Genomic DNA, 27757 nt, shown 5'->3' on the forward strand with positions numbered 1-27757 from the left:
CTAAAAGTTGTACTTGGGTTTATACTGCTCTTTATTATATGTAGGCCTTGAATACTTTCTTCCACTGCTCATGTGCTTGTTTTGTTTATTTCACATGTAGGCCCTACACACACTGGTCCGTGGGCAGTGGTCAAATGTTAAAAAAGGTTACTAAGACGAAATCGTGTGTTGAAATACACGCTAACTTGAACTAGTTTAATTTATTTGTTCGCCTTTTTTGTCTGATTGCTGTTGTTTTAAAGACAGTATCAGATTTGTCTTGATAATCGCTTAGGACGCGGGAGCGAAACAGCACGATACATCGCTTGTCTCCATGTGTGCAGACGCTATACCCTGTTGTTCTTCACGCTGATTGGCTGTTGAACAATACATAAATAAGATGTAAATTTACTGCAGTGATGCGGTTGCTTGTAAATTACGGAGACGCTTGTGAACGTCACGTTTTCCCAAGCATCGTGCACATAACTAGAATTCTGTTTCTAATGCACGTGTGTCGCTGTGTTGTATTGCATTGACACTCACGTTTTAAATAGCAAAATATAAACATTTGAAACGTATTTCCTGTTTGGAATGTTCGCTAACGCTGTAACTGACGGGAAGTAAATAGAAACCAAAGTTGTTGCCTTAGCAACAGAATTGCAGGAAACGTTCTGTTCGGGGGGGAAAGCAGCCGTTAGACCTCTGAAGTTCCAGAATGGAATTTCAGGACAAAGCCTCGAGTAGGCTCAGCATTAGACGGTAGTGTTTTAAAGGGGTAAACTAATCCACAAACAGTGTGAGTAAAAAAAATATAATTTATCTGAAACTCCTCAGTCACTATAAACAGTTCCTAACCGTTTCTGTCTCTGCCATGTAAGGAAAGTTGCTCCCTTGTTGAGCTAAAGTGGTTGCTAAATGTATCTTATGAAATATGACCCTCGGAGCCTCCGTAGACCAAGCGTCAGCAATTTTTTGCAACATATTTGTTACATTTTTCTACAGCAAGTATCAAAAAGCCAGCAGACGGGTATGCTATGCAGTTTTACAGGTGTGCCGGACCCGGACGTGACTCAGCTCATGACTGCAGTTTTATTACACTGTTGTAAATCCCAGTCCAGACCGTTTTCCGTGTTTTGTTACTTTCTCTGTAACGCATGTAATGGAGGGAGTGTATCCGACTGTGGGCGGTTACAAACGGTACGTGATTCACAAACCTTATTTGTTCCTACTACTTTGAGCGCCATCTTGTTTGTAACTCTTCTACGTAAGTGGTAGAGTTTCTACCGAGGGGGTATCCGATTACCCTTTTCCAGCTTCAGACTGGGAACCTCTCCCTGTACTACTTGGGCGCATATCGCTATTGCCGTATCGCCTTTTTCTTACAAAAAAAGCCAGCATTTTCAAGTGGACAGAAATGAGCATCGAAACCCTTCTGGAAGCAGCCAAGTTTTTGGAATTGCAAGCCCAGCAACAACAGAAAGCACGTGGTAAGTTGGTATTTTATTAGAAATGTAGTTTATGTCTTTCCATCATCGGTAACTGTTAGATTTTGTTTGTAAAACGCTCAACAATCAAGTGAAATGTGTCTCTGGTGGATTTATTTTCCGAGTTATAGACATGCCCTGTCTATCGTTGATTTAACGCCATCATTCATGAACTAAATTCAGTATGCACGCCCCCAGTTTGCTGCTTTTAAATGAAAATATGACGAGCTACTTTGAGCAACATGTTTCAGTCATTTTCAATTTAGTTTTACTTTCGTATTAGGGTGCAGACGCCTCGCAGGAATCTGCCACATCTTGCTTTGGTTTATTTCATAACGTGGCTCTGTTTTAACCTAAATCGCAGCGGTCCAAAAATAGGTAATAAACATACACGGGCTACTGCAGTATCAGGGGTTACTGCATTGAAACCAGCTGCACAGACAGGGTTTTTACAATGGTAGGCTGCACATCAGCATTACTGTAAACTTGTCTGATCTTTTCCCTCGCTGCTTCCGCATGTCAGTACATTTTTGACTGCACGCACATCTACGAGACATTTAAAATCAAATAACCAAAACATGCGGGGATAAAGGGCGGTGGCGCAGGGAATGCCAAGCTTGTTTTACATAATGACCTGACATCGTCGGCCGGGGATCAAGTGGCTCCGCCGTTCAGGCATCCCCTGCATGCATGTGTGCCCCCCAGTCATCCCCACTCTTCAAAATGTCAGGGTGTTTTAATTCTTTAATATCTTGTACATGCATGTTTTAGTCTGATTGTTTTTGTCTTGTGGGGGGAAAAAACACGCACACAAACTCCCTGGCCTTTCAGTCGCTCGTGGAGAGATTTTAGTGTCTGTCGATGACGTGTACCAACCAACCACGCCTTCATATTTTAACATCAGTAGTATGGCCCCGCCTCTATCACCACGTGCGTGCTGGGCTACCCCTCCCAAAGATTGTTTATAAAGAAGATGAGCAACTACAATACGTAGTCTGGAGGAAAGCTGCCCACCTCCTCCAAAGAATTTGTGAAAACGGATTTTGCAGTGTATTTATTCAACAAGACAAACAGAGGCTATAGCTTAACAACTAAAACAAAGAAATGCAGAGGGTACCAAGTCCACATTACGTGATACATAGATAGATGAATTACTTTATTGATCCCAAATTGGGAAACTTTATTTAACAGAAGCAGTTATTTGAGTATTGCACAGGAGCACAATAATACCCACATCACACAGGAGGAGAGAAATATGTCTCAGAAAGGTAAATAAAACCTTAGCGTTCTGCTATAAAAAAGACATTGATAGGATGTCCATAGAATATATTAATATATTACCAAGAATATACAGTTCACTATGAATATGTCCTAGTACTAATAATAAAAAACAACCATAGGATAACATAGGCTACTGTTGGTATACATTAAACAAATGTGTACATTTGCTCAAGTTTTAGTTTTAAGAATTCAATACTAATGCTATGTGTGCCATATGAATAGTATTTTGTTTTACAGTTAATACACAATAACATACAGTTATGTACTAACAGGAAATAACACAGTATGCTGCTGCACTCCCAATGAAACTTCACCAAAAATAAACTTTTTTTTTCCAAAGATTGAATACCTTTTTGTTTTCCTGCAGCTTTCTGTTGCTGTTTCACCAACATTCACAGTATGACATTAATGCACGCTCTTTTCTTTAATACTGCGCCCCTTAAAATATGTGTAACTATTACCTTCAAGTATTAGAAATTTTAGCCCCTTACAAAAAATATTTAATTATTTTTACAACTCCCCTTGGTTTATGAAAAAAAGATGATGCATAAGTAAGAAAACTTAACTCTGATGGAACATAAGGTTTCCTTCAACCTGTACAAACAGCACATGTAGAGCAGTCTTTACAACCATTAAGCTCTTTTACACATGGGCGGTAATCTGTAAATACTGCCAATTGTATGTGTCCCAAGTTACTCTGTCAGTTGTCCTACTTTGGCATTAGTAGACTTTCTATAATATATCCGCGCCTTGAGTTTGATGTAAACATTATAATCTGTGAGCCAATCATTAAAAATCAGAAAAATTTGTAAACACTCAACCGAAACCATTTTTGCAACTACAGGTTTGAGTCAGACAAAGAATTAGATGTCAGGCTTTAAAACGGTTCTGCACAAAAGAATTTGGGGAACTGCTGTCCCACCACAGTAATGACAAGAAAACACAACAATGAAAGCGTATTGCTGCACACAAGCTCACCTTGCACTTATACTGTTGATATAGTCATTTTCCATCTATGTCCAACATTTTAATAGTTAAACAAGCAATTTAGCAGATTCTGAAAAGAGCTGCAGCTCATAACTTTTTAGGGTCATGGCATCGTTTGAGATATTCAGAAACGCTAAGAGTAAGCGCTCCTGTTTGTCGGCTCTCCCAGCTCCTCCTGCATGCTGCATTGGAGAGCAGATTCCTCCCTCCTCCCTCTCCTGCCTCCTCCCTCTCTGCTACTGTAGAGCAGGTCACTGTGTGGAGAAAAGTAGGCCAGTGTTTCTCTATGTGCTGCAGTTATATAACGGCTATAGAAAATCCTCTTGTTTTTCCAAGTGCTTTGTAAATGGCCTCTAAGAGAAGGCACCCCTCATGTGTCGGCACCACAATAACTTAATTTTTAGCCTTTAAAAACAGGGCATTCAACATCTTACAAAATGTGGCAAGCACAGTAATCAGAACATCTTGTTCTTTTCTACTTTCTTTGACTTTAAAGAGAATATTTTTCAGTTTAATGCAACACATAGGCAGCTAATTGTGACAAGATGGACTGTTGCATATGATTCCATCAAAATGTTCTCCAGAGCTATTTAGACCTGGAAATGTCCTCTTATGCATGGTTTTTACAGTGGTGGGACATGTTCAGAAAGTTGCATGTCTGTCCTTAAAAACATTTAAGGACATTAACATTTAAACTATCTATCTGCTTTACATAATGTCCAGTTGCGAGTTTTTTTGTTGTAATAGTTGATCCAGATCTCAGTGGAAAGATTTGCTTGCGAGAGGAGGGCTGTAATGTTTCTGAACTTTGAACTCTTAAGTGAAAGACAAATACAATGTTTGGAGAACTGTAATTCGTGGGAAGCTCTGTATACGCAAGGGAAACTATCAAATAATGTCCATCACATTGAAAAGTTTATTTTGGTACAAAAGCTTAACCCAAACTACTTCTGTCATGATACTGGTATTTTTAACTTTGATAACATGAAAAAATATTGATATTTGATGCCACGTGGAAAAAACGACTTTGAGGGCATAAAAGTGAACATTTTTATTAAATGATAAATACAACAAGGCTATAGCATGATGACGAATTTTCTTTTCTTGTTCGTAGCAGAGAACAGCAGAATGACTGTGGTAAACATTTACAATAAGAGAAAGCGAGAGAGTAAGCTGATACTGGTGTGTCGATGCTGTGTATTAAAACTGTTTCAAATACTCAGAATCAAAATGTATTCAATCAATATTTTTGGCAACACTAACCCCAACCCAAATGACTAACATTCAGTACTAAAACAATCTGTCTGTTCAAGGCAGAAATGTTAGAAAATATTTCAGTATTCAAAATGCTATAAATCTAACCACTGTTTGCACAAACATCTGTCATGGTATTGTGCGCTCAGTCGCCAGTTTATACCGTCAATACAATGTTCAGTTTCTGATGAAACTGTTTTAGAGAGGTGTTGATGCAACTTAATGATACTTTTGGAGGATTCTTGGTGTTGTTGAACTTTTCTGTAGGTGTTTCTGTTATTTTGTTCAGCCCAGATATATAAAGGAGGGTAGGTTACCTGTACATGTAAAACTGCCATCTGATTGCATATTGTAGTTAAAAGCAGGGCTGTGTATTGGCAAGAATCTTGCGATATAAGTATCATGATACAGCGGGTACATTTGAATATACTGGAATAGTGAAAGCATGGCAATATTTAGTGATTTAAAAAAAAAAATCTAATTCAAGGAAAACTTATGCTAATCTGACGGTTTGATTTTTGATTTTGATCAATTTGATTTTTTTGCGCAATCACAACAGTGGCATCTGCATTTGTATTTGTCGCTGTAACGCACTAACGTTGTGTTGTAATGTTGTTATGTTGGAGTGGAAGAGTCATAGATTGAAGATTGAAGATTGCAACATTAGCAATCGGGGGTTAAAAAACATGACAAAATGATTAACTACTACCACAAATCTAAGGATATTAACTATTGAGAATCAGAACAGCAACAAAACAGAATATGACAATAATCAGGTGTATCAGTATTTTTTAAACACCTAAAAAAAATCGACATAAATGAGACATGTTCCACTTGCACCCCAAAAACTGATAATTCAGTGACAATCATCGAGGGGCTGGTCACTGTTTCTATCAGCTGTCATCTGTAACATTTATATTAGGGGTTTTCAGTGTAATAAACTACCCAAGATGCTTTTAGGTCGGCTATGAATCTTAAGTGAAGGGACCGGTATGTGTAGTGCTGCAGTGACCCTTGTCCACATAATGATTACGCTAATGATTACTACTTATAGATGTATGACATCTCAACAATGAACATCACAGCTGCCATAGCAACCAAACCGCCTCTTTCTCCATCATTATGGAGACGGTGCCTTGAATATGACCGGACAGATCTACCAGGATGATGAAGCTCTTTGTCTCCGACTCCTCTTCTGTTGCCCAGTTATGGTGATAACGCACACATTTGTTAAGCTTGTCATGATTTCCGAAGCACGTCCAGGCATGTCCAGTCATTTGTGACATTTATGGTTACACTTTCGGTTGTTGGATTTTTCTTTTTAAATGTGAAAAGTTTCTCTTTCAAAATGTTTGATGTGATTTCTTTAAAGGGCTCTTAAGTCCCCAAGGTAGATTTTTTTTTTCAGCTGAGCGTTGCAAACTCCGAAGTGATCTTAAGAAACAGTTAACCTCTCAATATATTTCTATTACACTACTCACAACATGCAGCAGTTATGTCCTTCACTTAGCTGACAGGGTGAGGGCTCCCTCAGTGTGTGGCTTTGTTAGTAGAGATGTGGAGCAGACTTGTACGCACCTCTTCAACACAACTTAGTCAGTGGAGTGTGACTGAGTTTACATTACTGCAAGATCTACATCCAGTGGAGCAACACTCCTATTTCAGAGTGAGCTTGAAGCTTGGCTGGCAGGTTTTCATACATCTAAGCCTGGTACAAAGCAGCAGAGAAAAAGAAAATGGCTTTGACTGCTTTTGCTTTGACATTTTTGTCTTTACTGCTTACTGAAATCTGACGTCATCTTACATAAATGTTAGTGGTGTTAAATAATGCACTTGTTTAGATACCTGTAGCTTTAAAATCTCGATCACAGTTATTGTTTCTCTATAATTTAACAAACCTAAAGGATATTCATTATAAGCCTGTGGTGTCGTGATAGATCTATAATGATAACCAGATTCCGGACCCCAAGATGGCGCCTATTCAGTCCTTTGACAATTGTTTGCCTGCTGCATACGGCAAAAAAGTAACAGCTTGTGGGTTTACTTCTGCAGAATGTGACCCACTGAACATGGGCAATAATGCTTCTCTTGCTAGCCCCACCTGTGACTCACCACTCAGCTCAGAGATTTACACTGTGATGTCATGGATTTTTAAAAAGCTTTTCTCTGGTCAAGAAAAATAAGAAAAAGGAAAATATAAACCCTCCATAAATAGAATAAAGTCATAAAACACACCATTTTTGTCTTTGCTCCCATTTCTTTTAAGATTTAGTGAAATATCAAATACAATTCTCTCAAATTATGATTGCAAATGTGTTTACCTGACAGTAGTTTTGTCGCTTTAAGTGACTTGATTGGGCAGCAGCTCACCTTCGATGGTGTCGGGCACTTGCAGAAGTGTTCTCTTCACAGATGAATCACAGATTAACACTGTACTGGGCACATGGCATGTGAGGCATCATGCTGCAAGTCTTTTGCATGCTTTTATAGTTTTAAATCTTTTAACTTAGACCTGTAAAAACAAGGGGGGAAAAAGTTTTGTGTTCAAATTTTTGTCAGTGTAGAAAGAATCATAATTCACCTTGTTTGGAGTTTCAGGTGCCGTGTTAACAGTTTGATAATGGTGGCCTATTGAGAAAACCATTTTTGGGCTGCAGGGGATTTTTTTGTTGTTATTGCAATACTGCAAGTGGCCACTGGGAATAACTGGCAGCATGCCCTAGCAGCATTCCTGGGGGCCTGGGTGTAGCGCTGTGATTTTTAGTATCTGAAGTGTGTTTAGGAGGACGCTGTGGAATTTGTTCTGGTAACTTGCCTTGTTTCTTCCTCAGAGGATGAACGAAAAGAGAAGCAGCGTCTGGAGCAGCTGGCAGAGCAGAGGCACTCTGACGTGAACTATAACTCAACGGTCCACATCAACCATGTTTCTAAAGCAGATGACCTGCGCACTGAGTGCAGCCCGCCACCCATCCCACCCTCTCTGCCTCTCCCCTCCATGCCCATCACAGTCATCCCCATCCCTGTGGTCACTCCCAACCCCACAGGCTCACCCACCCTACCTGTCGCCACGCTCTCCCCTCCAGCCGCTCCACCACCTGCACCCACTCTGCCACGCTCTCCACAGCCCAAACCTGACCACCCGACCTCAGTGCTGACCACCAACCACAAGCAGCTGATACAGAACCACCATCATCACCCGCAGCTCGTCGCCCAAACTAACACTAAACTACAGCAGCAGACACAGCAGCCGCTGGTTCATCGCTACCCTGGTTCCATTGTCTCGCCGCCTCAGCAACATGCCTTACTCCCCCAGTCGGGCCCTGCGCTGCAGCCGGCTCCTCTACAGAACGGCCCCGTCAGCCGCGGGAGTCCTCCTGAGGACAGTCGCCAGCTTGACAAGAAGAGGCCTGGAGGGTACGTCTGTTAACATGTTTACATTGTAATTGGAGTGGGTTTTTTATTTTAATTAATCTGTTAATTTTTTTCAATCAATGTATCAGTCTATAAAATGTCAAAAATATTGCAGTACATTTGACCAGTAGCCTCCTAAAACTCAAAAGTATTGTCTGGTAATGGTTTAAAATTTAGAAAAATTCTGCAATGCTGTTACATTATTGATATTTCACCTCTTAAAGACCTCATTAAACTCTGCTAGCAACAAAAACACTTCTTTGGTTTGATTTTGATTATACTTGTCACATTGCCCTTTTAAACACCAAATTCTTACTGTGCTCTCATTTGTGCTCTTACAGGGCAGGCACAAGAGAAGTGCATAACAAGCTTGAGAAAAACAGGTGGGTTCAACCTGTCTACCATGGGGCCTCTTTACAGCCCAAATACATGGGGTACAGACACAACACGTCGCGTAGGTAGAGCGGAGCGCAGCTTTTTACCTGGTAGACTGTCTTTGTGGCTTGTGGTTGTTACCAGCTACTCTGCGTGTGTATTGCGTTTTTACAAGTCGTAATACAGGTGGTTATGGAGGGGTTGGACGCACATAGGCTGTATTAGCTGGTACTTAATTAATCGACCGGATAGTTTTAACAAGTGGATGCACTGAATTTTTAAAAAATATAATTTTATTGTGCAATGCAGGTGATCAACAAGAGGACACATATGATACAGCACAAAAAAGGGGTGGGGGGGGGGGAGGGGGCTAGCCTAAAATCCGATCAGACAAATAAACACACGAAAAAACCCAGAAGAAGCCCGGAAAGATGTAACAATAGCAACAACACCAAAGATAGGAGACATAAGGTTCTACATAGATTTTCTGATACTAATACCGCATGTCTGTCTGTCTGTCTGTCTGTGTAAGTGTGTGGGTGTGTGTGTGTGCATGCAAGTGTCTACGTTGGTGATGTAGAAGGGAGAGATGGTGATAGCAAGAGACAATATTGACCAAAAGGGGAGAGAGAGAAAGAGAAAAGAAAAGAAAAACAAAAAAAATACAATGTCCTCAAGGTAGGGACTCCTTTGGTTTGGCCCCGATGACGGGGCGCAGAGGGGTGCCGAGTGGGTCTGGGGCAGGGCAAGTCAAGATAGCCTGGTCATAGGAGAGTTTCAGACATTTGTTTTCTTCTGCTGTTTTATTTCTTTCCCCTTTCATTCTTGATTTTTAGATCTGTTTCCTCCTCTTCCTTCACTTCTATTTCCACCTGCATGGATTAATTTGATTTATTTCTATATGAAATACAAAAACAAACAGGAGGTAGCTCCGCTGCTTCGCATTATTTTAATTAATAAAAACACATGATCATAATGAATTTCCTTTAATTCTTAACTGCAATTTATTCTGGCATTGACACGTGCTGCTTTCCAATTTCTTGCCTCAGATTTGTTTAGAAACAGATTTAAGTTAACTGCTGGAGTGAAATAAGTGAAAGTTTACCAGCATTTTTTCCACATTTCCAAATCGGGGGACAGAACCAATGCATTGTGCACATCAGATTGTTGGTGGCATGAAAATTCTCTGAAGGAAGGACTTAGTCCTCAGTAAAATTTGAAGGACTCACTGATGCTTTTGTTAACTTGTAGCAGTATACATTGAAAGCTAAGCCTGATCTTTGTTGGTCAAGAACATTGATTGAAAATGTTGTTGTGCTAAAATAAAGGCAAGTGTTGCTTTACCATTCCTGCCGTCTCAAATCACCTCTCTGTGTTTTGTGTCTGTCAGACGAGCACACTTGAAAGAGTGCTTTGAGACGCTGAAAAAGAACATCCCCAACATCGACGAGAAGAAGACCTCCAATCTGAGTGTGCTGAGAAGTGCGCTGAGATACATTCAGGTAAGACTAGTTGAGTTTGTTTGTTGTATATTTGGCAAAAGCCTGTAGCTAAACAACTAATACTATATCTATGCCAGACCTTTATTTCATCTACATTCAGAGGTGCTGTATATGGCATCAGAATCTGGGCAGGGATTTCCTGCACATGGCTCTCACCTCTGACGTCACAAGCAAATATGGAGTTGGCTGAGCCAAAATGGTGTGGACAATGCTAAACGGTGCTAAAACCTGCAACAGAGCTAACAGGGCTAACCTGGGGCTAACTGGAGGGTGGAGCAACAACATTGTCCCGCCACTGTGGGTCTGGGTGGCGTTATCAGCGATAAGCACCTTATGGGTGTAGTGGAAAGTGGTAATATTTAGTTAACCAGTGGGACATGAAGCGGTAGGGTCTCACATGCACTAACCAGCACGCCCGGCCACCAAAACAAAGGACAGTGAAGCTTGAATTACAACGTACGAAGGGAACGTGACTTAATTCTTTGATCAAGACGCCATTACTCCACTTAATCTTTACCTAGCAAAGAGTGGTTTGGTGCTGTGTTATTGCTCTAAATCTCATAGATAGAGCCTTCACAAGTCCAGTGTGGTGGTGAGGTTGCGCCACACTTTTCCCCATGTGCCAAGTTTGTAGGAGAACGACAGTGGCTGACGTAAAAACGTGAACAGTTCTATCCAGAGCCAGTGTTTGGTTTGTCCGCTTGCAGAAACATGGCAGACCCCGTGAACAAAGACACGACGATTCCTATTTTCATCTGATTAGAAACTAATGAAAACAGTTAAGATTGTTATCAACCACTAAATCCTACACACTGGACTTTTCCAACAAAATATTCTAGCAACTGACTGCGCAGTTACTGTCAGCCTCAGCCTGTGTACTGCATTCATCAGATGTTTGTGAATCTTGTTAAGACTTGTTTGCACATGTTTATTAGCATCCATTATTTTAAAAACACACTGCAAGTGAGCTAGAATCTTGGGTACAAGAGGAGAGGCATTTGCGTAGAAAAGGACAAACAAAGCATGCTCCTTTTTGTAGTATAAGCATGATCACAAGAATAATTATCAGGGTTTACATAATCTGTTCTAAATGTTTAAGAGATGGTGATTAATGGGTGTATTTTTTATTCCATTAAGCCACAATGGTTCACGTTATCAAAAACATTCCTTGTTGAAAGAGAAATAGTTGCATTTTTCAGGAAAAAATTGATTTGAAATGTCACAAAGTAAAAGATAAGTGGATGTTTGGTAGCCTTTGTCACTAATAAACACGCCAATAGTCTGATCAAATAGGTTTGTTGGAAACCTCCTTCCTGCCACAATGTTGTTCCCTACTTATCAGTAGTAGTAGTTTCAGTTTAGTTTTTTCTTGCATTTCATGTATTTGCGTGTTCAGCTCCTTCTTTACTGAGGAATCTATCACACTTTCTTTATCTTTAAGCGACTCTGTGGTTAGTATTAAGAATATGTGCCATGTCCACACATGACTCACCATGTGTTCGCGTCAGGTTTTGAGAGTATCCTGGTTGTAAACAGCTGGTGCAAAGGTCCATCACTGGCCTAGTTTAACTCTTTCAGAGTGCGATTCTGCTGTTGAGCATGTCATGGTGTTTACTGTGGGTCATTTTTTCCTCTCCTATAGATAGAAACTGAAGGCTGGCAGCTTTAAATATGAAACACAAGCTCGCTCATGGGCCTATGTTTGCATGATTTGTAATAAGAACAGATGTCATGTGGTTGTGTGTATTTGTGCTTTAATTTCATGCAAGCTAGTAGAATAGTTTTATTGTATTTACATTTGTCTTGTGATGACTGGGATTTGACATTAGGCAAACATCGTAATTGGGTGTTTATTTTGTGATAGTAGATAGATTGCAGTAATATTTGGTGTGCACATCTTGGTAATGAGCTTTAATGCCACTTTAAAAGAGGAAACTCTGTAGTTCATATTTGTAATTATTATATAACTGTGCTGCAGGTTTACTCCTGCAAATTGTGCAGAGGACAGCGCGCTGCTGATTTGATTCTCTGAGAAGCAGCAGTCTGGTTATTCCTCCCTGTGCTTGGATACAGAGGGAAACTAGGACAGCGTGGGTGCAGAGCTCGTCACCCAGTCTCCCTCCCTCTGCCCCCTCTCTGTGTGATTAAGCAACACGGTGTTAGGAGTGTTGTGTTCGACTGGCAGACTGACCTGCCTCTTTTCCTCATAACAACAGCTGAACTGGACAAGGGGATGTGTTTAAAACAAATAGGCTGAAGAAAAATAACTCAGCCATTCCCACTTTTTGCAGAAATTTCAGCTGTATGGGCCTCATAATGTTAAGTGAGTCACACTTGTTAAAGCTGTTTTCCAATAAAAACAGTTTTTGTCGAGCTCATGACAACTTTCCACCACATTAATGGTAAATTCTCAGCAGCTACAGGTTCTGTTTAACAAATCTGGTGCTTTAACAGTCTTGCAGGTCAGAAATATTTAGCTGCTGTAGATTACTCGTGCGTGCCTCTTTGTCCTAAGGTGGCTTTTTCATTGGCCTGGCTGGGGTTGTTTTGTTTTGGAGGGGTGGAGTAAAAATGGGAACTTAAGGTGACAGAAGGCCAAAACAAAACACGTGTACACACTGTCATCTTGTCATGGGTGGCACAGACGCGTGTCCTGCCTTCATACACCTCCCTCCCCGCCCCTGTCCTTGCCCTCCTCTGGTTTGGCAGCAGAGAAGCAGCCTGCACACAAAAACACTGGGCTCAGGAGAGTTTTAAATAAGAAGCTCAAGGCTCGAAATCACATTTCATCTGATTTACCTGTTTGCCTGTTTTCTCAAGTGTCATTTTTGTAAAATAAGTGGAAGCAGTTTTATCTGTTGTCTTCAGAAAGTAACAACTACATAGTTGAAGTTTCACTTCTGCATTTTTATTTTGAAACCCAAATGACGCATCAGCTAACTGACTAGAAACCATACATGCAAATACATAATTTAGCTTTTCAGTGATTATGTTTTTATATTAACAGAACCATATATGCAGGCTTTACCTTCCACATGTTACATCTTGTTCCTAAAGGCTTTCCCCTGAGCCTCTAGTGGCTGTAAAATAAGCCCTGATGCATTCGAGCTCTTCCTCTCTACTCCCCCCTCCCTTCCTCCCTCCATCCTGCCTCTCTGAGCTTTTAAGGCCACATGAGCAGCAAGCACATGGCTAGCCTGAGCCGCGTGACGTCACCCCCCGTGCTGGGCCCCCGCCCAGCACTGCAACAGGCAGGACTCGCCGTACCACCAGGCTTAGCTGCCAGCAGTGGGGAGGGAACATAGAGCGGTAAACACAGGGCTCGGTTTACTCCGCTCGCGCTTCATTTCCCCCTCCAAGCTGACTGAACTTGTTCCTCCACTGCCTGTCCCTGAATGCCTGTTTGAAACATGTTGTGCCATCTGGTGGTGTGTAGAGGTGGAGAAAGTCATGTGCTTTAATATTTAGCTGTAGTTGACATTTATTTGTGCACGTAATGGTACATTTCCTACTACGCATCGCCTCAAAACAAAGCACTGATTGCTTTGACATTCATTATTCATTCAGCCTTGAACATTAAAAATAATCAGCCATCCTTGGCAATCGAGGTCACTGTGCTTTAATATTTCAAGGTTTTTTAAGGTCTCAGCTCAGTGAGACGCTCATTTTCTTCTATGGTCTGTAGACTGTAGTCAAATTCAACATCTATCTGTAAAACAGATGCTTTTCTGAGGAAAGAAGAGGAACATCTTAATCAGTAGGGTTGTATCCTGTCCAGTTGTTGCATATGATAAGAATGTGCCACACAGACAGCTATATGATGTAAGTGGAGTGCAGATTTGTTGTCTCACAGCTCTCTTTGACTGTGCTGCATGGTCTGGACTATCGGCTGGTCTTTAGCCACGATGAGGTAAATAGGTCAGTTATGACCAGCACAGTCTTGCACACAAGGAGTGGAGTGCAAAATGATTTTTTTTTTCCACAGACAAGCCTTTTTTTTGTTCAAGTCAGGCACCACGTGAAGTGCTCAGTTGCAGCCTGAAGGCATACAGAGACAAAGGTTTATGGTTACCACACTGTCACAAGACCTGTGTGCAGAAGCTCAATCAGTCATCCAGGCCGAGCAGCATGTCTGCAACGTGGCCTCCTGCGCTCCTGGCCCTTTAAGAAAACCCAGCCTTGTGCCGTCTGCTGCAAAAGTGAGTCAGTGAGTACAGCTTGTATTGCTCTCTTTCAATCCCCCGCTATCTGCCGCCCTCCCTCTCCTGTTCTCTGTGGGGCCATGTGCTCAGCACTCGCATTGCTTGTGACAGCGCTTGAGCAGTGTTTACCTTAAACACATGCGCACACACACATACACACTCACACACAAAACACAATGCAGTCTATCACCGTACTGATCTAGATTTTCACATGCAAATAAGGTCGAGGTGGGGCCTTGTCGCTATGGAAGGAGGAAGTTTGGAGGCTCAGGGGTGCGGCCTTGTGCAAAGAGACAAAAGGTACTTTGCACCTTGTGTCCTACCGACCTGATGACATGATTAACAGGGTGATGCAGTCATGTGATCCATCTGCGACAGACTTTTCAGGTTTACACGGTTAATCTCAGACGAGCTATTTCTAAAGAGGCGAGCGCAGTGTTTGCTCTGTCCCTCATCAGCACTGTAACAGGGAGAGTTCAGTGGGTCTCCGTGTTTGTGGAGCGTTTTTCCCTCCATGAGTCATAGATTGTGGCATGCACAGTTGTGGCGCCGCTCACATAGAGCTGCCTGCTAATACTTTGAATGTAGAAAGGAGGCAACCAGTTCATTTTTGGTCCACGTGTCACATATTTTGTATGCTCTTTATACCATTTCATTCTGCACCGCTGACAATCCCTTTGAGATGGATGCTGTGTGTTCGTTTTTCATTGTTGTCATTATTACACCCAGATGTAACAGAAATCTGAACACTGTATTGAAACACTGTCAGGTGAAAACGTAATAGCACCTTTGGCACGTAAAGGTGTGCATGTTCTTTTAGGTTACCGAGGAAACCTTATGAGGTTTTCATCTGTTTCCATGGAAACCAACGATGGGGGCATTTCAGTACATAGTGTGTTGAGACAGAGGATACTGTTAATGCGCTCAGACTGAAGTACTGATATTATCAGCTCTTCTTGACGGAGAGTGGCTGTTGATGGTTACACATCTGTGTGTCCAGATGTTCACGATAGTAAAGAACACACGTAATCTATCAGAGGAGTATATGGTTTGTCCTTTTCTTCCAGCTTCAATCACAATATAGTGACTTAACATATCAGTGTGTTTGACTAAAAAAATGTACACAATACTTGTAAAGGTTATGAGATATGAACGAGACAGCAGTGTTTCCTCCTTGTTTGTCTGTAACAAATTCGCATTAAAGACAACTTTAATGCTAATTTGGTTTTGGTTCATCTTTGGAAACCAGAATTTAAAGTAGAGCATGACTGCGAAATCTGCCAGGCTCATGAGCATCTTGCAGATATATCCGTATTAGAGTTCACGTCAGGTGATAAATAACAAAAAAAACTGCAGTGCAGAAATGCCAAACAGTGTTTGAGGTGATTTAGAAACTGCCACAATTATTACATGTAGTTGGGTTTTCAACTGTATAATGTCCAACTCAGTTGTCAAACATATCGATGAGCAGATACATAACAATTTAAGATATTTGCCAGGTTTCAACACTATTTTTTTTATGTTTCTATACGTATCCAGTTACATATTTTCATTGTTGTCTTCATGTAAATAACCCTGCTTTTACATCTTTTGATGTTTGTTTACTTATGGTTTTGTGAGGGGCTTCAAGTCATAAACACGCCCCCCTGCTTCCTGTGAATTCTCCGTACAATTACTACTCTATTTACACATGAGCTTAAGTGGACATTATACAGGTCTTGCACTAACTTGCAGGCAGGGTAAAGTTAGTTTATGTACGATTCAAATTATTCAAATTTTCTTTCTGACATACAGCTCCTCCAGGTAATGTGTAGATAATTTCAGGTTTTCAGTGCATGTTTGAAAGGAGCTTTATTGTTAATGTTTATTACAGTCATTCCACTGTTCACTGCCATTCACCAAGAAAAGAAAATCCGTTGTTGTCATTTTAAAGCCTTGTTATGTTCTTCTTAATTAACACTGAATACCCTAATGGCATTTTTTCCCCCGTGGTGTCAAATATCGACTTTCGATATTTTTTTGGTATGGTGTCAAAGTTAGAAATTACAGTGTTGTGGCAACTCTGTTGCTCAGTATGTATCATTGTTGGCCTATAATTTAAAGTGGAATTCTTCACTTTAACAACTTGTTTATGTGGATTTGATGGTTTTAAATATGTTCTCGTCTTCTGCCAAACAAATATGTGAACAGTACTTCCTCTGAGTTTGTATTTGTGTGTTTTGGAGTGACTGAAAACACCCCAAGTGGGATGTAGTCCAAGCACAGACCGCTTGGCCTGTGCATTTCTAATCCTGGATAAGGACTCGAGACAGGTGCTGAATTACACAAGGCCCGCCTTTTGTCCCCCTTTGCTATTTATGTATATTATGCTGTAGATGCACATGCACAGATCGTGCTCTGTCTACATACAGCCACAATTGGCCAAACACAACACAAACAGATGCCCTTTTTATAATCCAACACACTCCCACAAGATGACTCGCACATGCTCTTAATAACACACAGATACACGGTGGCATGAACACGAACAGGAAGTCCACCCTTTGGGGAAATGGCTTTATGATCCTGAGTCATCAGGTTGCTGGTTACAGATTTCACACAGTGTCATTACCCTGAGCCTCTCCCACCGAGGCCAGAGTCTGTGTCGGATACTTTGACCAAGCTTGACCGCCAATAAATCATATGAAGTGTTCGATTTCAAAACACTAATCTTCTAACAGCATAACTCTATCCTGTCTGTGTACCAGCAGCTAGTTATTTATGTGGGAATAAGTTGGGAATTAGTTTATGTGTTGCTCATTGTTTATTTGTGAATTTGAATTATTCTCTCACAGTGTGAAGTTTGTTGTACTTTTCATACAATTTTAAACTCTTCCTGCTGTTGCTGTGTACAGGGAAGTTTGTTTGGTTTGCCTTGTGTCAGCTGACGGGTTAAGGGAAATTGGGTCACAGAGAGCCACTGCCTGGAAGCACCTCCTACTTTCCATACCCGTCTCCTCCCCCCTTCACCTCCTCCTTCCCTTGTGCTTCTGTGGCTCTGTTATTTTGCTCCCTGCACGCAGGCTGTGGTCAGTTGTAGCAGGTTTATTTTTAATAATTATGTCTTGGACTTATTCCTTATGTATCAGCTGCAAAGACTTCAGAGGCATTAATTGAAGTTTATTTGTGTGATTTGCTTTATTTTATAGCAGTAGACACCATTTTTCTCTTGGGGGTTGACATTTTCCTGGAATCCACTGGTTGTTATTGGAAGCCTAATTAAAGTGATTTAGACATGAATTAATGAGACAGTCTCCCTCTCCTTGGGTGGCTGATGTGACTTGATGCTGAATTGTTTGTGTTTGTTGTTTATGTTTTGCATCACTGATCTGATTCAGCGTCCTGCACGGATCTGATATTCAAGATCTGCTGTTAAACCATAAATGTGACTTGTAATACCCCACCTGCCCCGCCACCAGCAAATAGGAAGATAATATTGAGTTCCAAGTCATCACAGTTAATGTGCCTGTTAGTAACACACCTGACAGAAGCGGGTCAGATATTCCAGTTGGCACAAAAGATGAAGCCAACACACAAAGTCAGCAGTCTGGAGATTAAAATGTTAAAACATTTAATTAAATCATTATTATTATCATTTTGTTTTAATATATTTATCATCCATCACAGTGAGAATAAGCATGTTTTCAACATGAACTGAACCCAAAAATAAAATAAAGATAAAATGGTAACGTTCAAACCGATTCGATATTCTTGCAACAAAACAAAACAAAAAAAAAGGATCTTCGTTGCAGTTTTAATGACGTTGAGTCATCAAACTTCATTAAAATATTCCACGTAGGGGAACATAAATCAGAATGTTACAGTCAGATACAAACCATCAGCTACGCCCTCACACATGAGCATGAAGTTAAATCAACACCTGTCTGACAAAGTGTCAACGAAAGCAAATCTTCACAAAGACGGGGTTTATTCAGTCCTGCTGCATCTGATTATTGCATTATCCTGTACTTGTTAACCTAATAAACTGGAAACAGCGCGTACATTTACTGGTAGCAGCTCACACCATCATGGAGTCACTCAGGTCATGAGTTTTGCATTCCTCTGCTCTCTCCTTTCAGACGCTGAAGCGGAAAGAGAAGGACTACGAGCACGACATGGAGCGACTGGCCAGAGAGAAGATTGCCACGCAGCAGCGATTAGCAGAGCTGAAGAACGATCTGAGCCAGTGGATGGATGTGATGGAGATCGACCGCGTCCTCCGACAGACGGTTCAGCCAGAGGAGGACCAGGCCTCAACCTCGACCGCCTCAGGTAGGCTGACAGCCAAAGTTGGATCACTGGAAACCTACAGGGATGCACCTGTATACATTTTAAGAACATATTTGAAGTGATGTTAATTCTGTGGGAATTTGTTCCAATCTGCAAAATGACCCACCACCTAAAGCACTAAACCACCTCCTTTTTTTATAGATATATTATGCAGAATTTTCCTAAAAATCGATGCATAGACTCTTACAGAAATAATCCCCCTCAAGCATCACTTAAGATCCACTTATGTGTGGCAGTGTATTTTTCTGCAAAGACTCTGTCCTCCGCCTGTGTTTTCTTATTTTCTGTTCTCGGGATGTTGATGGGTGTGTGCCCTCACACTTCTCAGGTGAGGCTAGTGCTTTATTGGTGCCAGGCTGTAAGTAGCAGGCATCTAAAACTGTTTTTTACACAAAGTCCCTTTATCTCACTGTCTTTGTTTCTTTACATATTTTACCTTTAAATTTAGGTTTTATAAAGTCATGGAATTCGTGAAAATCAACAAAATTTTTGAAAAATTCATAGGATTTTGTTGCGTGTAATGTAAAACAATCGCAAATTTATTTTCTGAAGCTGTTGACAAAAGTAAGGCTAATATGCGCTGATGTGCTTCGTCTGTTTACCATCCCGTACATTTCTTTATTTTTGCCCTACGTTCAGTCTCTCCCTTCATAGCTGCCAACTAGTTAAAATCACAATTAAGGGCAAGTAAAGAAATTATGGGTCCTTGAAATGCCACCAGAAAGTTTTGAAATGTTGTCCTTGAAAATGTGTGGGAACCTGCTGATACTGAGTTGATCATTTCGTCTCCTGCAGAAGGTGAAGAGATTATGGATGACGACCTGGAAGACGAGACTGCACCAAGAGCACAGCCTGCCTTACCCACAGTGCCTCAAACCATGAAACCTGACCTGCACAAGATTGCAGCACCCACTCAGACCCCGACCCCGATCCAGACCCCGACACCCACCACACCCACCACTACCTCCTTCATCAGCCAGCAAATCTCCATCCAGCACAAAGTCCCTCTGCACCAGTCGAAGCTCCAGCCGCTGGCAGTGACTCCTCCACAGCCAGCGTCCAAGCCTGCACCCACTCTCACAACCTGCAGCACTCCCACCACCCCCAGTCAGCCCTTGATCCCCACCCAGACACAGATGGTGACTGCATCCAGCCTACACCCCACAGTCATCGCTCACGCTTCAGTGTCCCATCCATCAGTCATCCAAGCAGTCAGCCACGTCATCCAGGGCGGGGGTCCCAAACACATTGCCCACCTGGCTCCATCCACCACCACCAGCACTGTCCAGTTAGCCCCCGGCCACCAACCCATCGGCCACATCACCGTGCACCCGGTGGCTCACCTGAGCCAGCACCTACCTGCCCTCTATCCCCAACCGGTGGCTGTCACACAATCCGCTGTGGTCGGCCACATCACACACACCCTGAACCATGCCCACCCTCACATGAACGGCACTGCGACGAGCCAAGCAGCTGCCACCATCGTTGGCAAGCAGACAGCAGTGAGCACTCAAATGGTGACCCACCACCCGCAACTGGTGGGTCAGACGGTGCTCAACCCTGTGGCAATGGTGACCATGCCCTCATTCCCCATCAGCAGTTTGAAGCTGGTCTGAACACTGCCGACACGACCACCGGGAGATGGAGACGCCCCGCGTTAGGGGAGAATCACGGGCCTCTGGGCAGGCCTCAGCGAGGGCAGGAGAGCAGGTGGACACCTCGCTGATCCACACTATCATTCAGAAGCATTACAGCTTATATAAAGACGGGAACATTCCTACAACAAAACCTCTTTCAGTACTAGTCCACCACAGTGTCCTGAAATCTTCATCCTGACTTTGGGATATGGCTGATAGTCATCATGTTGTGTGTGTGTGTGTGTGTGTGTGTGTGTGTGTGGGGCAATGTTTGGACCCCTTTTCACCCGTTGTTACAGATAGTAGAGCAGTACTCATTTTCACACAAGTTTTACAGAAACAGAAACAGCTTCATATAGAGAAATGCTAGTACAGTGTCGTTGATGTCCGCACCCTGTTACAGTGATCATGTCGGTCCTGGCTGGTGGTTAGACTCCCCACTATCACTGTGACTGCTGTGGATTAACCAGTAGTAGATCATATACTTGAGAGGTTACGCTGGCTTTTGAATGTGGTGACAGTGTAGGATCAGAGTGCTCAACCCGCCATAACCAGCACATTGGGAATGTGATTTAGAGGAGCTCCTCCTCTCCAGCAGAGACACATGCTGCAGGGCCGGTGCAAAATCACGGACTGAACTAAACCTCCCGATCAGGAGCTGCAGTCCTCAGTGATGGTTCATACAGCAATAGCTCCTCCTGCTGGCTGATTGTGTTCAGTGTAACACTGCATCCCCAGGGACAATGAAAAAATCTGCCAGTGACGTGTAACACTGATGGATATTATTCAAACAACGGCCACCTAAATAAAAGAATATGCAGTTTTGTTTGATTTTTGGTGTTGGACACAAATTGTTACTTATCCCTAGTGTTTGTCCTCCAAACATACTAGCAACTTTTCACTGAGCACAAGTCTTACATTAGGATTATGATTTTGTCTAATTTATTTTAAAGCATCCGCGCCAATTACAATCAATTCTACATGACCCCAAAACGTAAATGTCACAACAGATAGTGGTGTGTTTGTATACTATGAAACAAACTCAGATGCTACCAGGTGAGGGAGTTGAGTGTTTCGAGGTTTTGAATGTGAATACATAGGTCCATCAAATGTAGTAAAGTGCGTTTCTATGCTTTCTTGCAGGGCAAATGGTAGTGGGTTGTGTGCTTGCATGCTGTGAATGCATGTCATGACTGTGTTAAATTGTGATCATTGTGAAAGCGAAGAGTTTTGTCTGTTGTGCTTTGCAGACCTCAACAACTTGCGGGAGGAATGTAACATTTTTCGTCTCAGAGTTGAAGCTCTATCATCCGTAACTTTGGGTTGGAATCAGTTAAGTGTGATTTCAAAAATCAAGTTTTTTTTTCTTCTGATCATTTTCCAAAGCTAGCACTGTGAAAATTTCTATAAGTCTCAATGAGAAGCAGTTTAGAGTAGCACTTGCTAGAACAGCAACCTGCTGTGCTTTCCTTATTTAATCTGAATGTATTGATCTGTGAAAGGATATGGAGTAGTGCACTCATCAGAATTTAAGCCCTTTTTCTTTTAAACAAAAATGCGATTACTTTATTAAAGTATCACGTGTATGTGAAGTGTAATTTTCAAAACTGATTTTGTATTTTGAAATTTACCGTTGCTTGTTTCATCTGCAGAATAACTTCTGTTCAGTGTAAATTTGGTAATATAGTTGTTTCTTTTTGGGGGGAGGGGTGGGTGGGGGGTGTACAGTTCTGTAAATCAGGGCGTGAAGACGACAAAGACCTCTTCCCACATTAATAACACATTTGGCCACTTTGTAAAGTTTTCACCCAGTAATTGTTTTCAATTTTGTTCTGATGCAATATGATTAAAGCAGGGACTCTTAGTTTTGTTTTTAACTCATTAATTGAAATGATAAATTAATGCTTTTTCAACCCTCATTTTATGCAAATGATCCTGAACAAATGCATTTTGAGATCATATTGTAGCAAAACAAAATGTGTAAAAATGAACAGGGATTGAGTTACTTGAAGAAGCAACACTTAACTTGTGTGTTTTCCCTATGGAGAAAGTATAAGTTGTATATAGCCTGTAAATGTTGGGCTGCATTTAGATCTAACTGTATTATGTAAAAAGCTGGGGAAAATATGTAAAATGAAAAATTTATTTAAAAAAAAAACAACTTATTAAATTGTATTATGTTTACTAATTTATGAAGCTCCTTCTTTGCTGTTTTATGCCATTTTGTGTTGTGTTTTGTAAAAATGTTTTACACTGAAGCAAATCAAAAACTGTTGAAGTGCTTAGCAACTGGGCTTGACATGACATAACATTGCATCATAAGGCCATAATATACTATGTCATCCAAAAAAGCATAAAACAGTCACAGTATATTATGTCGTCCAAAATAGCATAAAAAACTCAGTGTAGTAAGTCTAACGAAATAACATGAAAAACTCATGTCAGAACATGTTGTCAAAAATGGCAGAAAAAGTAATAGAATAGTATGTTGTTAAAGAAATAGCATTAATAAGTCTTAGGATGTCGCCCAAAAAGGCAAAAAAGTCACAGTATAGTATGTCGTTCAAAGTGGTACAAAAAATAATAGGATAGTGTGGCTTGCAAATTGTACTAAAAAGTCATAGTATAGAACGTTGCCCAAATTGGCATGAAAAAGTCATTACACTATGATGTCAAAAGTAGCATAAATATTCATAGTATAACATGTTGTCCGAAATGGAATCTAAAAAGGTCATAGTACAACATACTGTTCAAATATCACACCAAATTCAGGTGAAGTATGTTGTCCAAAATAGCATAAAAAAGTCATCCTTGTGAAGATGTGAAGCCCTGATCATCGGCTGTCTGACTGATCTGCACTGAGAGCTGTTATGATGGTTTTGATTCATGGATGTAGTTTGAGGGTGACAGATGAGCTCTGAACCGTGAACAGAATTCACAGATCGCCTATATAATATTTGAAAAGTTTACTTTGTCCATCAATACAATAATTGGAGACTGTAAACAGACTGATAAATGATATGATCTGAATGAATGAGAATCCAGTCTAACAGGATGTGGGTGCTTCTGTGACTTCCTTTGCAGACTAAAGGCCGCTGGAAAAGTCAGAAATCTGACTTGATCGCAGCTTTTTGTCACCGCCCCCTCCTGCGGCCTCCTGCTCTCCAGCTAGGTGCAGTTCAGCCCAAAAGAGCCTAATATGTCAAAAACACAACGACACAATCAAGATAAGTTTGCTTCCGTGTGGGTTCTGGTTAGCTTTACTGTGCTTGGACATAGCTCTAATAAAGATTGTGTCTACCTGAAATGCTAAATCATTTAATGTTCAACGCGCCCTGTACGCTAATGACCAAAATCAAACACATCTACGACGCTGCGTGATGCAGGTGCATGTTTAACACGCTAAACTCCACGTGCGACCGTCAGAGCTTTGACTAGGGGCATTTTACATTCAACGGAGTGTATACTGTTTTTGACCAAAAAAAAAAACTAATGTGACCGCATTCAGCTCAACATTTTGGAAAACTTTAAGGAGCACAGTGGCACAAAAAGGACAATGGACTGTTTTATTCATGTTATGCTTTAAAATAAACGAGCAGAGAAGACGAAGAGCAGACTAAACAAGGGACAGTAATACTAATTACTGCCAACTGCCAACATTTTTCACATCAGAAATATTCAATAAAGAACCATAAGTAGTTCATCTGTGTGTATTTAATTTAATTATTTTAAAATCACAAAGACAAGATATATACTCTTTCATTAGAAAAAATATTCCAGCTTTAATGCTTGAGCATATTTACAATACAAACCGTGTCAGTAAAATATGAGGGCAAAAAACAAACAAAAAAAACCCCCAAAATATTGTTCTTTAATTCTAATCAAAGTAAAATGTTTAGTTCATTATGATATTGATCTGGGGTCATATCGCCCAGCCCTGGTTAGAAACCATCTTTGGGAAAAGTTTATCTGGTGTGAACTTTGAGTTTTTAGTTCGGCTTATGTCCCGTTCACTGAGATGGAGGGGTGGGCTTTAAGATCTATATTGCAGCAGACACCAGGGGGCGATCTAGATTAAGAAGCTACACTTTGGAGGGAACTGTCATGTTGTCCATTTGTTTTATTTATTTTTTTTATGCCTTTTTAATTGATAGAATAGACAAAATGTGAAGAGTGGAGAGCGAGAGGGGGGAGGGTGACATGCAGTAAAAGGCTGCGACTGCTGCAGCGAGGACACAACCTCTGTACATGTGGCAGCTGCTCTATCCGGCCACCGGGTGTCCCATGTTGTCCATTTTTATATACAGGTTGTGTCAGACGGGACTGCCTCATAATACTGTACTGTCGATGTGTTTTTTTCTGTCTTTGTCAGTGTAGTACAACATAGCACTGTTAATAAGGGAATGCATAAACTGAAGTCCTTTATGTTGTTGGGATATGTGCGATGCTTTTGTAATGACAGTGGAGTGATTTTATTTCGGCATTTCCTTGCCTCTGTACCCTAAAACTAACATGAGACTCAGCCTTAGCCTAGCCAGAGTAGCCAGTCTGACTAACTGATAACAGACAGAAGAGCCACTTAATAATAGCTGACATTTTTGGCATGTTTAACGTTTATTATTCACAGTAAATTATTGAAATGAGTAGCTGTCATGTGGCATAAAGCAGGCATAAATTACACTCCAGCCAGTGTTGTAATTTACAGTAAAACTATATTAGGTGTAATCAATACACAATATCATTTTAGATAGATACATCACAGCAGGAAAATATATATTTAACTTGTAATCTGTGTTTTACAGTCTGACATAAAGTGTCTCCAAAATAAAATTAATACAAGAGCTTGTTCAATTCAAGTAAATTGAATGTAGTGCAATTTACATTCAGCAATCCAGCAAAATAAGTAAACAATGTACAATTCAAGTCACTTTTAGGTGGAGTAACAAAACAGTTACTCTTTGTTACAATAACAAACATCAAATCTAACAGTCCAACAAAAAATCTTACAGTAAAATTTGTGCAATTTGAATAACACTAACTTTTCTTTAACAGAAATACCAGCTCTGTGATCGTGCAGAGGCATGGATGTATTATAAGGAAGTGCAGAGGGCCACATGCCCTCGGATGCGTAAGCGGATACAAAGCGTCGGATTGTCTTCCGATTGGCAGACAAACAAACAAACAAACCTCTGACCTCTCCCATGGAACCATGGGAAACCAATATGGCGTTTAGCATCGACGCTAACGTACTTTTATCATCGAAATATGGATGAAATATGGATAAAATATGGACGGAAGACACCCAATATCGGATCTATCATCACGGATTTATTGAATAAGGTACCGTAAAAACACCTGAATTTCCAGGCTGGATACTGAGGCTTCTAAAGGAGCTACGATGCATCGCAGACATCCCTATGAGCGGCACAGACGGCAGCTTTCACTGGCGAAAAAAGTAAGGCGATCCGACAAACGGCCTCAAAATTAAGACTTCTTTAAATGATAAAAACAAATAGGGTTGAGAATAAACTAAATTTAGTGAATATGGTCTATTATCGATGTTTAGGATTTTTGGATCGATTCTGAATCATTAAAACAAGAATCGAGATTCTTATGTGAATCGATTTTTTCCGCCCACCCTTAATAATAAGTCATTCTTTCTTCATCGAAATAGTCCAGCCTGAACTCCCTTTAATCACAGCCTTTTCTTCTTCGACTCGTCCCTTTTTGTTTCAGATTTGCACACCTACTGTACCCATGTGCTTCATTTATTTTCCATATTTATATTTGCCATGTTTATTTTTCCTTCTGCCAACATTTTGTTAATTTTAGTAGTGGAATCAGCCACGACACTGAAATAAGTGGTGCTCTTTATTCTTAGTTATGTAGCCATATTGTTGTATTAGGGCCAGTTTCACAGAGCGCGCGTCAGGAGCGCGCGACGCCAGGCTCGCGGAGCAGCAGCGTGCTGCATTCACACATGCAGCGTTTTTGCTACGTCGCTGCTGCATCGCTGCCTGCTGTAATGGGTGCTGCATTTCTGTTCCTCTCATTTATGAAGTAGTGCAAGCTCCTGCACACACAACGGGAAGCGAAGATGTTAAAGTAAAACAGCCGTCATTGTATTTCCTCATCACTGTGACAGTGATAAACTTTTAAACTGCAGAAAAAAACTAGTATAGAGTCAATCTAATCATGTAAACATCATTTTTACTGTCTATTCCTGCTGACAAATGTGTGCGTCACGGGCAGAAAATGGTGAGCCACCCTTTCTCTTGATGCAGACATGCAGCTTCCCCTTCAAAACAAAAGCCCTCTGACAGTGTCTCTGTGGAGAATCCCATCAGTTGCTCATGCAATGCACTTTACTTTGAAACATTTTCAGGACCAGGTTGTCAGCTGTGCAGGTGTTTTCATTACTTCATAAATGAGTGGAATTTGTGCTTTTTAAGAAATGCAGCACTTATAGCAGCAGGCAGCAGCGCGGCAGTGGCGTTACGCCACACGCATGAAACACGCTGCTGTTCGGTGAGGCCGCATCTGCATCATGATGCATTTTAGAAACAATTAATTTCAATACTCACTGGCAAGGAAATCCCAGTATAAAATCACTTTAAGCATCAAAGCATATCCCAACAACACAACAGGCTTAACAAAAAATTATACATCCCTTTAGTTATGGTGCTATGTTGTGCTACACTATCAGTACAGTATCATGGTCCTGTTGTGACCATATGACAGGGGAACCTTCAATTTGGAGACTGTGTACCAGTGGAACATGGGGGAATACTGTTCAACGTCTTGTGCCACCAGGGGATCACCTCATAAGTGGCACACCATTTGATGAGCAGCATACCACTCAGCGATGAACTTATGTCATTGAATTAAAAGTGGCATGAGTTTGCTAAAAACAACTCCGAAAACGTGTAGCTGAAACTAGACCAGCTGGGTTTAAACCAGGAGTCCTGACCACCAGGCCATCTGAGACAACAGGACACTGAGATTTGGTTTGACTAGCAGCTTGACAACAAACTGAATCAACACTCAGAAGTTACAAGTACAATGAAACTCAGAACCACCTAAAGAGCCTCTAGAACAGACTTGAAGAACACCACCACACCTTTAAGCGTGCAGGAAACTTTGTTTTTCTGCAGGATGATGAAGGGGAACTTTTTACATCTAATGTCTCATCTTCTTTCTCCTTCTGCTGTGTAGAGTTCATTGATGCCCAAGACGGTTCAGTGGTTAAGGACACCGACCGCCAACATAGAGACGTAGCTTCAATGCAGGCTCAAACCCTGCCTGAGGTGTGTCAC

At 41.1% G+C, this 27757-nt stretch overlaps 1 protein-coding gene across 2 annotated transcripts; it reads left to right on the forward strand.

The window, feature by feature from the left end:
• The first annotated feature begins 1223 nt into the window (after positions 1-1223).
• On the forward strand, positions 1224-22584 carry mnta (MAX network transcriptional repressor a). 2 transcript variants are annotated; one of them, XM_042487051.1, is made up of 6 exons: positions 1224-1466; positions 7817-8399; positions 8738-8779; positions 10162-10273; positions 18594-18786; positions 19600-22584. In XM_042487051.1, the coding sequence occupies exons 1-6, from the start codon at positions 1394-1396 to the stop codon at positions 20418-20420; spliced, it is 1824 nt and encodes a 607-aa protein (XP_042342985.1). In that variant the 5' UTR covers positions 1224-1393; the 3' UTR covers positions 20421-22584. The 2 variants fall into 2 exon arrangements, with proteins under 2 accessions (XP_042342985.1, XP_042342986.1); XM_042487052.1 differs by lacking the exon at positions 8738-8779.
• The last annotated feature ends 5173 nt before the right edge of the window (positions 22585-27757 follow it).

Source organism: Plectropomus leopardus, chromosome 5 (assembly GCF_008729295.1).
Source record: "Plectropomus leopardus isolate mb chromosome 5, YSFRI_Pleo_2.0, whole genome shotgun sequence".
In the NCBI taxonomy this organism is placed as follows: Eukaryota; Metazoa; Chordata; class Actinopteri; order Perciformes; family Serranidae; genus Plectropomus; species Plectropomus leopardus.

Bases quoted from the DNA above. Each gene is read 5' to 3' on its own strand.
- mnta (XM_042487051.1), top strand. From the start codon at position 1,394: ATGAGCATCGAAACCCTTCTGGAAGCAGCCAAGTTTTTGGAATTGCAA. The intron at 8,400-8,737 runs GTACGTCTGTTA...GTGCTCTTACAG, and splicing joins GACAAGAAGAGGCCTGGAGG to GGCAGGCACAAGAGAAGTGC. The intron at 8,780-10,161 runs GTGGGTTCAACC...TGTGTCTGTCAG, and splicing joins AACAAGCTTGAGAAAAACAG to ACGAGCACACTTGAAAGAGT.